Here is a 14,253-nt window from a genome sequence, read left to right on the forward strand (position 1 = left end):
TTTAACCTAACGGAGCTCGGGTCCATCCACTCCATCAGGGCATTTATGGGCCAGATAAAAGCTTGGCTGGTTCTTCTCCACACTCTGGGCAAATCTGCTGCTGCTTACCCCAAACTGGAGCATTCCCTCAGTCGGGCTGGGAGCCTCAGCGTGTCCTGCAACCCTCTGCAATGTTTGTCACTGCACACAGAAGGCTGGATTTGGCTTTGCTTCCCCCAAGGATTTGAGGAGAAAAATTTCCCTTTTGAAGGCAAAACCCTAAATATGCCTGGGAGAGCTTGATTTGTGCCCTCTGCCCAGCAAGACTCTGGCATCATGCTTCCATGACTAGAAGCAGCCATGGGAGGGGAACAGCCCAGGAGGGAGGGTAAAATCCAGGAGAGAGGGTAAAATCCAGGAGAGAGGGTAAGATCCAACCCCAATGAGATGCTGGAAGGTGTCAGTGAAAGGGGATTGAGCGTGGACAAGGGAAAGGAACCACCTGACCCCTCCCCTGTGGGTGTTTGATCATCCCTGCTCTGTGCTGAGGCTGGGCTGGGAGCAGCAGAACACAGCCTGGGCTGAAAGTGGGAGGTTTCCATCCATTCCCCATCTGCTGGGAGCCCATCACTGTTTTGTGTCCCCAAGCTGGGGGAACACAGCCCTGGAGTGTCCCAGGGACTCAGAGCTCAAGCCCTGGTGCCCAGCTCCCTCTCCCCAGAGCCACAAACACCAACAAGGGGGTTTCACTGATTCCTTTCTTGTTTCTATTTCTCATTTCCTTCATTGTCACTGCTCCTGGCAAATGGGAGGGGACAGCAGAGGGGAGCTCCTGGCAGCAGCCAGGGGGCTTTGGAAGGACTGACGTAAGGGGAAAGATTACAGGGGCTAAATCTGTAGGGTTTGACTCAGCAGCAGCTCAAAGGCTGAGTGTGTGTCAAGGGCCACAGGCCTGCATGGATGTCACCCCACACTCCAGAGAAAGGCAGATGCTTTAGGGAGCCTCAGCTGAACAATGACAGGAGGTTGTTCATTGCCATCAACTTTATTTTCACCTGGATCCTCTGCAAATCAGGTCATTTCTCACATTGACCAGACTCCGAGTCTGAATCCAAGCCTTGCTCAGGGTCCTCCAAGGAAGCAACCAGTGGCAGAGACATCCCTGACTCCCAGGGGATCTCAGGCCCACCCAGGAAATGCCACTGCACATTTCTACCACATGCTCTTGTGTCCCCGTCCCACAGCCTGGGTCACCCTCGTGGGCCCCTTTGAAGGGCCAAGGGAGAGGAGCAGCTTGCCCATGGCCAATGGCCACTTGCACCACAGGACAGGGTCCCAGAGGGGAAGGGGGAATGATGGGGGCAACAGAGGAGCCACTGTCATACAGGGGTCCTGCAGGGCCATCCCACACAGGTGGCACCAGCCACTGTCACCAGGGAATGGGGTCAAGCACAGAGGTTGTGGCAAGGATTTATCCCTCTTAGCCCACACAGAGGGAGATCCCAGCTCAGGGCTGCACTCCCAGAGGGATCCCCAGCCCCTGGAACACCCTCCTCCCCAGCCAGCCCCTGCTCCCAATCATCCTCATTAACCCAGAAATCCTTTGCACAGGTGTTTATTCAGAGTTAACACTTACAGACAAACAGGTATTTCCCCTTTCCCCACATACACTTAATAGCATTATTTTAAATATAAATAAACATTTAGTGCTGGGAGCTTGGCAGCTTCACCGACAGCAAAGTGCATCGTGGTGCAAGGTGGGAGATCAACCCTGTCCCTTTCCTTCTTGGGACCATCTTGCACCAATTTCCCGAGTCCAAATCCAGCAGAGCAGGAGATGAACCCCATGAAAGTGCCGAGACTCATCCTTCAGTGCTGGAACTGAGCAGCCTCTGCTCCAGGCCATCCCCTGGTGCCAGAGTAGCGCCAGGTGAGGTCCTCTTCCCACCAACCCCAAAGAAGAAAAAGTCCAGGAACACAAGCTACAATTCCTTGTTTCAACATCATCCTTGCTGCTGAGCAGGACTTCTTCCTAGAGGAGCCCAACAGAGCCAGAGCAGGGGCTCCCCAGCCTGGTGTCAGTGTTGAGGGAGGCAGGGATGTGGGCACAGGCAGCACCACTCAACAAGCCAACAAGTGGGGTTTGGGGCCAGCAGAGTGCAGAGGATCCCAAAGTCTCCCAGGGGCAGTGCTGGTCCCCCGGTGGCTGTTCCTGGTGAGTCACTCCAAGGAAGGGCTGTCCAGGGAACAGCTTCCTCTCCCCAGAGCCCTGGAAGGAGCAGCCTCCACGTCACCCTGCTCCCACACACAGACAAGTGCTCGGGTCCATCCTGCTGGGGCACAGGGCCACCCCCATGTGCCAGCAGCCAGGGTGTCCCAGGGCTCTACAATCCACACCAGTGACTTTTCTTGAAGGTATCTGGTGCCACCAGGTGGTTGGGACACAAGTGTCCCCCTAGGACCAGCCCCTAAGCAGGGGATGGAGCACAGCTGGGCAGCAGGATGGCACAAGGACGGTGTTTGGACCCACAAGCACAGGGCAGAGGACACGCTTCTGCAGGCAGAGCAGTGCCTTTATCCCACCAGGCCCATCTCAGTCCTCCTCCAGCCCCGCCATGGGGCTCCTCCTCTACATTGCACACAGTGAAGGTCCCTCAGGACCCCAGAACTACTCATAAATAGGGAACTAAAGACTCTACATTGCTTTGTACAGATAGCACAGCACAGGCTGGGGGAGCCACGTCCCCCCGGCGTTGGCAGCTGCCCCAGCGAGTCATGGCCGGGGCCGCGCAGGGACGATCCTCCGCTTGGCACTGTAGAAGTCTGAAAGGAAGAGGGAAAGGGTTGGAAAGTGTCTCCAGCCCACTGGGAGCAGCAGGACAGGAAGAAGGACATGTCCCCAGGAAGGTACCCCAAAATCAGCCCAGCTGGGCTTCACCTTCAAGCCCCCATGCAAAGCTGCTGAAGAGCAGAGATGTAAATCTGAATCATCTCTGCTTGTCTCACATGCAGTTCCACTCCAGGCCCTGACCATGGAGGATAGGAAGAAATTTTTCACTGTGAGGGAGGTGAGACACTGGCACAGGCTGCCCACAGAGGTTCTGAATGCCCCAACCATAGAAATGTTCAAAGCCAGGTTGGATAAAGGCTTTGAACAACCTGGTCAGTGGGAGGTGCCCATGCGACTTTAAAGAAGATCTTTAAGGTGCATTCCAACCCCTTAATATTCTGTGACTCTGTGGTTGGGTCAGGCCATTGGAACTGAAGATGATGAATTTGGGGGCATCTTCAGCTATAAAACCCACAGGCCCAATGCCAGACCCCTGCACAAACCCCAGCGGCTGAAAGGCACCCAGCTGTTGGCCTCTTTCCCTTTGGCAGGTGGGCTCTGCTTCCCTAGGAGAGATCCACAGAGGGTGGGACCCCTCCCCATGTCCAAGAACCAGGCAGGACTCTAGCACCCAAGTCCCCTCTGTCTGTCCCTGCCATGACATCAGTGCCACCAAGCTCCCAGGAGTGACACCAGCCCCAGCACTCACCTTTGATCGTGGTCTGCCCACGTTTCAAGCTCTGCGAGGAACCAGCCTTGTAAGCCTTCGAGCTCTGCTGAGACTCCTCGGGGCAAATCCTGCCAACACGGTCCTTGGGGGGGACCCTGTGGGCCAAGGAGCTCCTGCTGTCACTGCTGGTGACAGCCCTGACCAGGCTGTGAACCTCCTGAGGCGGCTGCTCAGCCACGAGGATCCTCTCCCACTTGAATGGCCCTTCCAAGGGAGTCTCTGTCTCAAAGTCGAAGTTCCAGCGCTGCTGAGCTTCTTCCAGCTGCTGTCTTATCTTGTCCTCAAAGTCATGCTGGAGCTGCTCGTGGTCCACGGGGCCAAAGAGGTTCCTGCACACCTTGCTGCTGCACGGGGTCTGCCCAGCCCTGCTCTGGGACAGCGGCATCGTGGCGGCTGCGGGGAAACCAGAGCCAGTTACAGGGGTTGGGATGGCAGGAGCAAACACAGGAGAGTGTTGGCCACCAGGGCAAAGCACACGGTAGCCAAGGTGGGATGAGCTGGGCTGGGTCTGCACTGAGGCAGCCCAGAGGGGACTGACACATCTCGACTCTGACTTTGGAGATTTTAACAGAGGCTTGAGCACGTTTGAGGTCAGACACAGCCCAGTGCGACACAGGAGGGTGGGGAAGGTGCAGATGTCAACATTCCCTATTCCTCCTCCAGCAGGCAAAGCCCTGCCAGGTCAGGGCATCCAGCACCTCATGCTGCCACAGGCCCCACTCACAACACTCCTCAGAGCCACACCAGAATGATGCTCCCCCGGTCCCCAGACACTGCCCAACCTGCTCATTCCCACTTCCATGCAGGCAAGGGCAAGTTGGCACACGGGCAAATGAAGCAACAGGATGTTTTTCTGGCCAGTTTCTTCATCTCAAGAACCCAGACCTGGTGGTAAGGAAACCTTCAAGCAACTGCAAGAACATGCCGCAAGCTTGACCACTTTGTTAACCACCCTCCTTATCTGCAAGGAGCTCTTGGGTAACCAGAAACAAGACCTTGTTTGTTTTTTTTCAAATCGGTGCCAAAAGCCTTGACCTTCCCAGTAAATGACAAAGCCTTTCCATCCAAGCAGTCCTTCCCCTGACACACGTGTGGGGACACTAAACCCCCACTTATGAGGAACCAGAATCAGAATTGTTAAGGTTGGAAAACACCTCTGAGATCATTGAGTCCAGCTGATAAGAGTCAGCACTGCTCTGGGATTTGAGTATTCAGAGCTAAGGCTTGCTCCTGTGGGGACAGCCACACTTGTTAAATCAGCTTTAAAAAGGAAGATTCATAGCTCCCATTTCCCACCTAATCTGGGACTCCCAAAGCCAGGCCACAAAAGATCCTCCCCATCCCCAAACTTCCCCAAGAAGTGAGTTCTCAGCCTCCTGCAGGGAAGATTTCACCTCAAATTCAGCACCTGCAGCCCCTCTGGATTGCCTGTGCCATGCTGTTTTCCCCATATTCCACTCCTTGAAGCAAGGAATGACTGGATGTGGTACTCAGAGCTCTGGTCCAGTTTACCAGGTGAGGATTGATCAGTGGCTGGACTTGAGGATCTTGGAGGTCTTTCCCAACCTTAATGATTCAACGATCCTGTTACGGCCTGGCACTGCACGGTGTGCCAGTGGGCAGTAGGGAGTGCCCAGCCCGGGGCTGGGGGGCCACGTTCAGTTCCTGGGGCCACCCCCGTGGGCACCCTGTGCTCAGACTCAGCATCCCCGAGTAAAAATAGAAATCCAGCTTCCTATCTCCGGGCAGTCTGAGCACACAGACAAGGGTGACCTCACTGCCAGGCAAGTCCCAGCATGTCCAGGCAAGCCCGGGCAGGTAGCGGGAGAGGGACACGTTCCGTCACCCTGATCAGACACCCCCAGCCCTCCCCACCCGCGTCACGAGCCGATGTCCCCATCCTCAGGTCACCGACGCGACTCAGGTGCCACCCTGGAGCCTCAAGATAACACCGCACCCTGAGTCACAGCTGCGGATTGCCAAAGCCACCAATGGGGGAAGGACCGGGGCCGGGTCATCGTCCCCTCCCATGGCGCTGCTGCCGCTTCCAGCGACCTCTGCCCAGCAAGAGCCTCGAGGCTCCCGGCCGGGAACCCCAAGATCTGGGCGAGGAAGCGGCAGGTGCACGGCCACATCAAAACCTCTTCCATCCGAGCCGGGTGATGTGAGCACCCCTGGGGGACAGCCAGCGGGGCTCCACAGACACCTGCGACACCCAGGACCAGTCACACCAGTTCGGGGAAGGCTGGGCGAGCAGGAGGGGCTGAGGAGCGTGCGGGAGTGGCTGAAGCCGCTGATGCCGCGCAGAGAACGCCCGGCTCATGGCACCGATGGGCCCGGGGGGGCTGGCACGGGGGTGGCCGGTCCCCGCCCGGCCCCGCAGGATGCTCGGCGGCGGGGCCGCGCCCGCAGGGCACCCTGCCCCGCACCCCGAACCGAGCACCCTGCCCCGCACCCCGCATCGAGCGCCCTGCCCCGCACCGCACCCCGCATCAAGCGCCCTGCCCCGCACCGCACCCCGCATCGAGCGCCCTGCCCCGCACCGCACCCCGCATCGAGCACCCTGCCCCGCACCGCACCCCGCATCGAGCGCCCTGTCCCTCACCGCACCCCGCATCGAGCGCCCTGTCCCTCACCGCACCCCGCATCGAGCGCCCTGCCCCGCACCGAGCGCCCTGCCCCGCACCGCGAGGGGGCGAGCGCGACTCAGACCGGGGGCTCCCGGGGGCTCCGCACCGCCAGCCCCGGCACCGCCAGCCCCGGCACCGCCAGCCCCGGCACCGCCACCGGGCGCGGCCCCGCTCTCTCCCAGCGCTGGGGTCGCGGCCCCAGGCGGAGCCGCCCCCGCTACGACGCCTTCCCCACTCCAGGCTCCGCGGCTGCCCAGGGAAAGCGGGGCTGCCCGGGGAAAGCGGGGCTCGCCCTCTCTCCCCGGCCAGCGAAGGACCGGAGCCGCCAGGCGCTGGCGCTGCCGCCGCCCAGCCCCGCCCGCACTCACCGCCGTCTCTCCCCGCGTCTGCCGAAGTCTGGCGCGTCCCCGCCTTTAAGAGCGGAGGGCGGGGCAGGGCAGGGCGCCGGTCCCGGCGTCGCCCGGGATTTCCCTCCCGCCCCGCCCCGGACCGGCCCCACGGCAGCCGCTCCGCTCCTGCTGTGCCCCCTCACACCCCCCGCCGCTTCCTCTCCGTTCCCGGTGCCGGGAATGTGCCCAGGGGAGACCCGGGCATGCCAGGACCATGGGCACCGGGACCCCCTTCCTAGGGAGGGCGGGGCCTGTGTCAGGGGATACAGGGACCCCCCTCCTTGAGGAGTGCAGGGACGCCCCTATAGCAGGAGATGGAGGGACCCCCATCAGGGGATAGGGGGAACCCCTTCCTAGGTGGGTGTAGGCACCCGGCATCAGAGACCGGAGGGAAACAGCCAGGAGATACAGGGCCCTCCTTCGTGGGAGGTGCAGTGATCTCCCCCAGCAGGGAATACAGGGACCCCCCATGAGGAAATTCAGAGACCCCCTTCCTAGAGGGGCAGGGGACAGGGAGACGCCCCCATGAGGGATGCAGGGAGCTCCTCGTTAGAGGGTACAAGGAGCCCCCGGCAATGGATCCAGGGATGCCACATTCCAGCCGGGAGATGCCGGAGTTCAGCCGGCTCACAGGGCTCCGGTCGCTGTTCCACTCACCCACTGTAGGAAGGAGATGAATGGATTAAGGAAGGGGTGGCTCAGCCCCTCGGGGTGCCAACCTGAGAACCACACGGTGATGATTCTCCTCTGGCCCTGAGGCACTGCCCAACCTGCCCCACGCCACCCTGGCCTCTCCAGCTGGATTGTCTCCCCCAGGTCTGGCTCTGCTCCACCAGCGGAACCCCAGCACCCGCTGTGGGTGGAAAAAAAGTGTTTGGAGTAGGATCTGCTGCTCTGAGTCCTGCAGATGTCCAGGCAGGGATGAGGAGGAGGAACAAGTCTGTGCATGTCCTGCAGGAACCTGTGGCAAGGATTTGAGGGGATCTGTGGCTTAGCTGGAAAATGCATCCAAGTCCACAGGCAGGAAAGGTGGGAAGCCAGGGCAGCTTCTGCTGGGGTTACTCTGTGGGCCTGGAGGGCACCTGCCCCGAGCCTGCCCTGCAGGGAGGAGGGAAGGGATGCCCTCGGAGCCAGCACAGCCGGGCACAGGGGCCGTGTCCTTCAGCCCCTCCCAGCCCAGACCTCACGGCTCACAGGGACAAACACAACCTGCTCCCCTGGGCACAAGGAGGTGACAGCACAATTCCAAGTGACAAAGGCCATGTTAAAGTGATCTCTTGGGAATGCCAGGTCTCCTCGAAAGCTCCTGGAGGCAGCAGGTGCCGGGGAGCTGAGGAGGACCCTTGGTGTGCAGACCACTCCTGCTTTTTCCAGCTGGACCAGCAGCTCCCCACTGGCCAGAGCAGCTGGAAAATATGTTTGGGCATGTTTGGCTGGAGGCTGCCATATGCTGCAGGATTTTGCAATCACTCATCCCCACTCTGTGGGGCTGGGCTTGTGCCAAGATGCTGGGATTTGGATCAGTGGTGGCTGCTCAGCCCCTGGCTGCCTTCAGACAGGCACAGGGGGATGGACAGGAAAGGTGAAATGAGGATGGGGAATGGGAAATCTTAAATTCATGCTACACACTGCTGAAAATCCATCCTGGAAAGCTGCAATCTGGACTTAAAGGCTCCAAAATTCATCCTGTCTTTCTGTTTGTAAGAGGCAGGGAGAGGAGGGGGCAAGTTGGGACAGGGAAGCTGTCACTGGTTTTTCCACCTGGGAATGATTTCTGCTCCTGGGTGCAAGGAGCAGCTTTGAGAGGCTCACTGCAGAGCTAACTGCTGTGCTGTGTGGCTGTGGATCATTTCATTGCCAAGCTCCGGCTCTGCTCCAGCTGCAGGTGTGGGGTTGTTCCCTCTGGGTGTGAGGGATGCAATCGGCACCGCGCCGGTAGCACCGTGGGCATCCCCCGGGTCAGTGCAGCTCCAGTGCCACCTGGCACTCTGGGATGAAGCAGCATTTACCAGAGGATGCTCCCTGATTAAAACACATCCCTTTTTTTCCATAAATGGCCCCCTCCCTCCCACCCCTCCCAGTGCACAGAAGCAAATGGGAACATCACAAGCAGCTTTTTGAGGTGGCAGAGGAAGGAGCTTGTGCAACCCAGAGAGGCCCCACAGCCACTGGTGTAAGAGTGAGGGATTCAAAAAGTGAGATAACCGACCAGCGTGGCCACTGGGAACATCCCAGTTACACCAGTGATTCATCCCAGGACTAAACCAGTGAAAGAATCAATCAGATGTAGATTTTCTCTTAGGGAAGTAACTCTGTAATTCTGTCAGTGATTTTCTGCTGGGGTGGGGGTTCACTCCCCACACTCTGGGATGGTTTCTGCCCCTCACAAACTCCACTCTCGCTTCCCTTCCTCCGGGAGAGGGGAGCTGCAGCCGCGGCACCGGAGGAGACCGAGACCTCAGCCGAGTGGGGTGTTGGAAATGGGAAGCGAGCAGAGGGATGGCGACAGGGTCTGGGTCAGGAAGTCCATGGGCACGTCTGCAGTGGCATCACCAGAGAAAAAAAAAGGGGTCAGGAGGGGGGAAGAGTGATTAAGAAGGTGATACAGAAACTTAAAAAAAAAGAAAATCCCAAAGGTGATTCACAGTGTTTGATCCCACAGCTCGGAGCAGGAGGAGGAGGGCAGACAGGACTGTGGACCAGGATCAGTGCGGAGGGAGGATGAGCTATTTCCTTCTCACCATTTATAGCCACAACGTGGGCTCCCCTGGCCCAGGCTCGCCCTCCCCAGGGTCCCAAACCCCCGCCCGGGAGGGGTGTGGTCGTCGGAGAATCCATGTTTATAATTTCCTTGAATAACCCGTCCCAATGCCTGGAAGCAAAAGGAATATATGAAACGACTGCACATTTCACAGCCTTCAAAGGAACCTCCTCCCCAACACCGGGGGCACCCAAATACCGAGCGGCGGCCGCTGGCTCAGCCAGGGAGCCCTCGGGAGCATTTCATTCCCAGGGGATCTCCCCAGGTGGGTCCCGCAGGAGCCGAGGAAGCCGAGGAAGCCTCTGCAGACACGGAAGCAAACTCAGGGCAGGCAGAGCCGGAGTGTGACTCACCCTCGGCACGGCCAGGAGGAATCGTCAGGGACCCGTCAGGGAACGTGCCCGGACACATCGCTCCTGACTCCGAGCCTCTTCCCGTCCCGTGTCCTCCCCTGACTCGGGCAGCAGCACCCCCAAAAGCCACGGGGACATGGGGGGGAGTTCCAGCGAGGAGCAGGGAGAGGCTCGGCTGGGCTGGAGGAATCAGGGAATGCTCCAGCCTTGGATAGGATGGAGAACGGGGAAATGTGGCTTCGTGGAGCTGTGTTTACAGCAATAACACACCGAGGTGCACCCCGCGCTCATCAGCACTGTTTGAAATGCACACAGACTCCTGTGTGCAGGGATTTTACACGGTTTGGAGATTTAGTGGTCAAAGGTCTATGTGAAGAGGGTTTTTTTAGGGTGGGGAAGTAATATTCTTGTTTTATCAACCAGCATAGCGAGAAAAACAGCAAAGATTTGTGCAAATGAGTATCCCTCGGGTCTTTTGGAATGGAGATGGCAGAGATCAGGGCACACTTATTTTTCAAGGTGAGATACACACAAACTCTGCAAAAAGGTGAATTTCTACCCAGGGAAACACCCTGAAAATGGGAGGAACTAACACAGGACCTCTGCCCCAGCACAGACAGTGGGGATGAGCATATGGGGCTGGGGTTCAGTCCTGCAGAACACACCGTCCTGTACCCAAAATATCCAGCCAGGACTGTGTCCCACTCCATGGGGCACAGGGGAGATTTTTTTTCCCTCCTCAAACAGATTTTATTTGTCAGAACATCCCGGGCAGGTGGAAATTGCTTGACTCAGGACAGCAGATTGCCAGTGACAAAGTCCTGAGTAATACAGCTAAAAACTAAAAACTCTCTTCAGCAAGTTTCAAATCACCAAGAGCTTTTTCTGTGTGTTTTTTTATTATCTCTGCTAACAAGCTTTTTTAAGTGGGAATCGTGAAGGCTCTTAATGAAACCCTCACGCTCCAGCAGAAGTCTAAATGAACCCAGTGTTCGGCTGGAGGGCGTTTATATCCCAGCGAAGCCTGTTTTCCCATCAGCTCTTTGAAGTGCCCAATTAAGTGATTTTATACTAATAGGATTTTCCCAGGAAAGAAAGACAAGAATGACAAAACGCTGAATGCTTGATTAACTCTGCCCCTAAAAGAACTCGGATCGTGTTAATTGACTGTTCCCCTGCCATATCCAGCCCTTGTTTGCCCCATTTATGAAGGCATTTTGATGAGACACCAGACCCAGCAGAGTGGAAATAGAGTCCCACCAAGCACAAATGGGGGATGAGACAGTCCTAAAACAAGGTCTTTGCTTACTGGAAATATTCCTGGATGCGGGAGCCGGGCTATGAATCGGTCGCTTCATTCGGCCCCTCACTCATTTTCATCCAAGATTGTTTTTAGCCCCATTCATAGTCATTAACGTAATTGCTTCACTGACTTTCCATGAGCAGCTTGGAAGCTTTGTGGGGTTTTTTTGCTGGCAGCAAAGGCCTCATTGTTCAGAGTACGGCCGGGCGGCCGCAGTACCTGGCTCCAAACCCTGCACCCGGCTGCCCCTTTATTCCCCTGCTGCTCCACCTCATTGCCCACGGCCCAGAGCTCGGCAGGACGGGGCAGATGCCCGGAGGGGGCACAGACACCCCGCTGGGAACAGGGGAGAGCGGCTCCAGCCTCTTGCAGCGCTTCCTGCAGGGAACAGGGTCCATCCAAAACGCCCACTGAGGATTATTTGGCAACCAGCACTTGCCCACGGGCATCTCAGTGAGGACAGGGGGAGGAAGAGAGGACCTCACCCAGCAGGATAAGCAAGGGCAGGGAGCGTGGGGCAGGATTGCTGCTGTCCATGCAGCTCAAGGGTGCCCAGCCCTCGGGGCAGCCCAGCCCGTGGAAGTTGTCAGTGGATGTAGCTTCTTCCCAATGCACAGCACGTGTGGCACGGTGCTGCTGCTGAGGGATTTGCTGCTCTCCAAGCCATGGGATGGTTTAAAATCCATTGGGAGCTCGTTCCTTGGCCCTTTATAGCTGTGAGCAGGAGGTGAGGATGGGGAGCTCTAACCATGCTCATGATGAGTTGTTTCACCTCTGAAACCACCCCAGTTCCATGGGGCACCCTCTGCCCAGAGCACCCAGACACCGGGATGGGACATCTCCACTCTCAAATGCTGGGAGTTTGGGGTTGTCCCACACAAACCCGGGCTCTGGGACGTACATGCTGGCCCGCTTGCCCATCCCAACACCCGCTGGCTCAGCGTGTGTCACCATCTCCTGGGATCTCCAGTCACACCTTTTGGGAATGCCCCAGCCGAGCACAGCGTCTGATTCACTTTGCCCTTGTGCTGGGGCTGGGCGTGGGCAGCGGGAGGGAAGGGGCAGAGCCAGGGGCAGGCAGACCCTGAACAAATGGGATCTGTAGGAGGGCGGGACCAGAACGCAGACCACAGACAGACGGACAGACGGACAGACAGAGCCCTGCCTTGCGCCATGACTCCTGCACAGCCCGGAGCAGAGCAGAGGTAATGGGAGGGACAGCTGAGATGGCAATAAAGGCAGGGGTGATGATATGACAGCCACCACCTTGACACCGGGGTAAGGATCGATTGCACTTTCCCTCCTCCATGTCAGTCAGGCAGAGCAGGATTTTTGGGAATGGAGATGGAAGAGCAGCTTTCACCCCACTGGATCCCCGAGCTGGGCCATGGGGTTGGACATACTCCACACACTAGAGGGGCTCTGCCCAGTTCCACAGAGATTAAAGCTGGGGAGTTCCAGGTGCCAAAATAAAAATCTTTCTCTTTCAGTTTCAGGAAAAAAAAAAAAAAATTGCTGGAACTTGGAGCTGTGGTCAGCAGTGGCACAGAGGAAACAGGGTTTAAAATGTTCTGTACTTTACCCAGCAATGCTGCACCAGAGCCCTTCCCACCTCTGCACAAACCTTGGCTTTGCAGAACACTGAGAGATTTATAGATTATCAATTGTAAATTCACAAAGGGAGCAGGAGGGAGACAAAGGGAGAGGGATGTTGTAAAGCTGAGGAGCAGCTCTGCCCCTGTGCTGGGCACTGCTAAGGCCACACCTCCAGTACTGTGTTCAGCTTTAGACCCCTCATGACAAGGACATTGAGGGGCTGGAGCATGTCCAGAGAATGGAATGGAGCTGGAGAAGAGTCTGGAGCACAAGGAGCAGCTGAGAGACCTGGGGGGAGCTCAGCCTGGAGCAAAGGAGGCTCAGGGGGCCCTTGTGGCTCTGCACAAGTCCCTGGCAGGAGGGGACAGCCGGGGGGGTCGGGCTCTGCTGCCAGGGAACAGGGACAGGAGGAGAGGGAACGGCCTCAGGCTGGGCCAGGGGAGGTTTAGGCTGAATATTAGCAAAAATTACTTCACCTTGAAGGGTTGTCAAGCACATGCATAGGCTGTCCAGGGCAGTGGCAGTCATCATCCTTGGAAGTATTTCAAAAAAAGTGTGGATGAGGCACGTAGGGACATGGGTTAGTGCTGGACCTGGCAGTGCTTGGGGGAACACTTGCACTCTATGACCTGAGGGCTTTTCCAACCTAAATGATTTCATGATTCTATGAAACATGAAACCCTGAAAATATCTATAGATAAAAAAATACCCCACGGGTCCCTGTCAAACATTCCCTGCACAGGGGAAGTCCTGACTCCAAATCTGGCGGAGTTTCCTCCACGAGTTTCTGAGCGGCACGTGTCAGCCAGGCAGCTGCAAGGACAACTTGGCAGGAGTGGCAGCAAACCACACCTGGAGCTTATCTCCCCAGCTGGGGCAACCTCCTCCCACAAAGTTTATAGTACAAGTGCATGAAAAGCTGATCAATCCAGCACCAGGAAGAGCAGCACCCAGTGCAGGAGGTGTAATAACACTGGTGTTGGGCAGAAATCCTTCCCTGAGATGAGGATGAGGCCCTGGCACAGGTTGTCTAGAGCAGCTGTGGCTGCCTCAGCCTTGGAAGTGTCCAAGGCCAGCTTGGACAGGGTTTGGAGCACCCTGGGATAGTGGAAGGTGTCCCTGCCCATGGCAGGGAGTGAAACAAAATGAGTTTTAAGGTCCCTCCAACCCAAACCATTCTGGGATTCAGTAAAACACTGCCTGCAAACACTTTGTATCAAACACTGACAGCAAAGACTCAGTCAGCAGGGAGGACTGAGACAGTGCCAGGGCTTCCGGCTGAGTATTTTTGAATATTCATATTCTGATATTCATGTTCTAAGCAGCCTCTGCCCACTAGCAGATAATGCCTCTGTCACAGCTGGCAGGGGTGATCGTCCCAAGCGACAGCCCGGGTGACACAGTGCCCCACCCTGATACCACTGCTGCACCCCGATAGCGCCGTCCCGACGGAGCGCTAGGGCTGCCCAGGGCCTGTCACACACCTTGGGCTGTTCTGGGGTGGCATCAGGCAGTGGCACATCCCAACCTCTGTGTTATCCAGCAAAATGCCCAAGAACAACTGCGTGACTGTAGCAGGAGGAATCTCCTCACAGGGAGGTTGTGGAGTGACACTGCTGGACATGGTGACAGGATCCAGATGGGAAGGACATACCCTGCTTTTTCCCGACTGGGATCACTCC

General features: G+C 57.3%; 1 protein-coding gene across 2 annotated transcripts; it reads right to left on the reverse strand.

Moving 5' to 3' along the window:
• Positions 1-1,578: 1,578 nt before the first annotated feature.
• Positions 1,579-6,586, reverse strand: CDKN1A (cyclin dependent kinase inhibitor 1A). Of its 2 annotated transcripts, none has more exons than XM_058856076.1 (3): positions 6,538-6,586; positions 3,519-3,932; positions 1,579-2,802 (listed from the first exon to the last, which is right to left on the reverse strand). In XM_058856076.1, exons 2-3 carry the CDS (start codon positions 3,922-3,924, stop codon positions 2,753-2,755), a joined length of 456 nt encoding a protein of 151 aa, XP_058712059.1. In that variant the 5' UTR covers positions 3,925-3,932; positions 6,538-6,586; the 3' UTR covers positions 1,579-2,752. The 2 variants fall into 2 exon arrangements, with proteins under 2 accessions (XP_058712059.1, XP_058712058.1); XM_058856075.1 differs by lacking the exon at positions 6,538-6,586 and adding an exon at positions 4,322-5,991.
• Positions 6,587-14,253: the final 7,667 nt, after the last annotated feature.

The sequence above is a fragment of the Poecile atricapillus genome, chromosome 23, assembly GCF_030490865.1.
Source record: "Poecile atricapillus isolate bPoeAtr1 chromosome 23, bPoeAtr1.hap1, whole genome shotgun sequence".
In the NCBI taxonomy this organism is placed as follows: Eukaryota; Metazoa; Chordata; class Aves; order Passeriformes; family Paridae; genus Poecile; species Poecile atricapillus.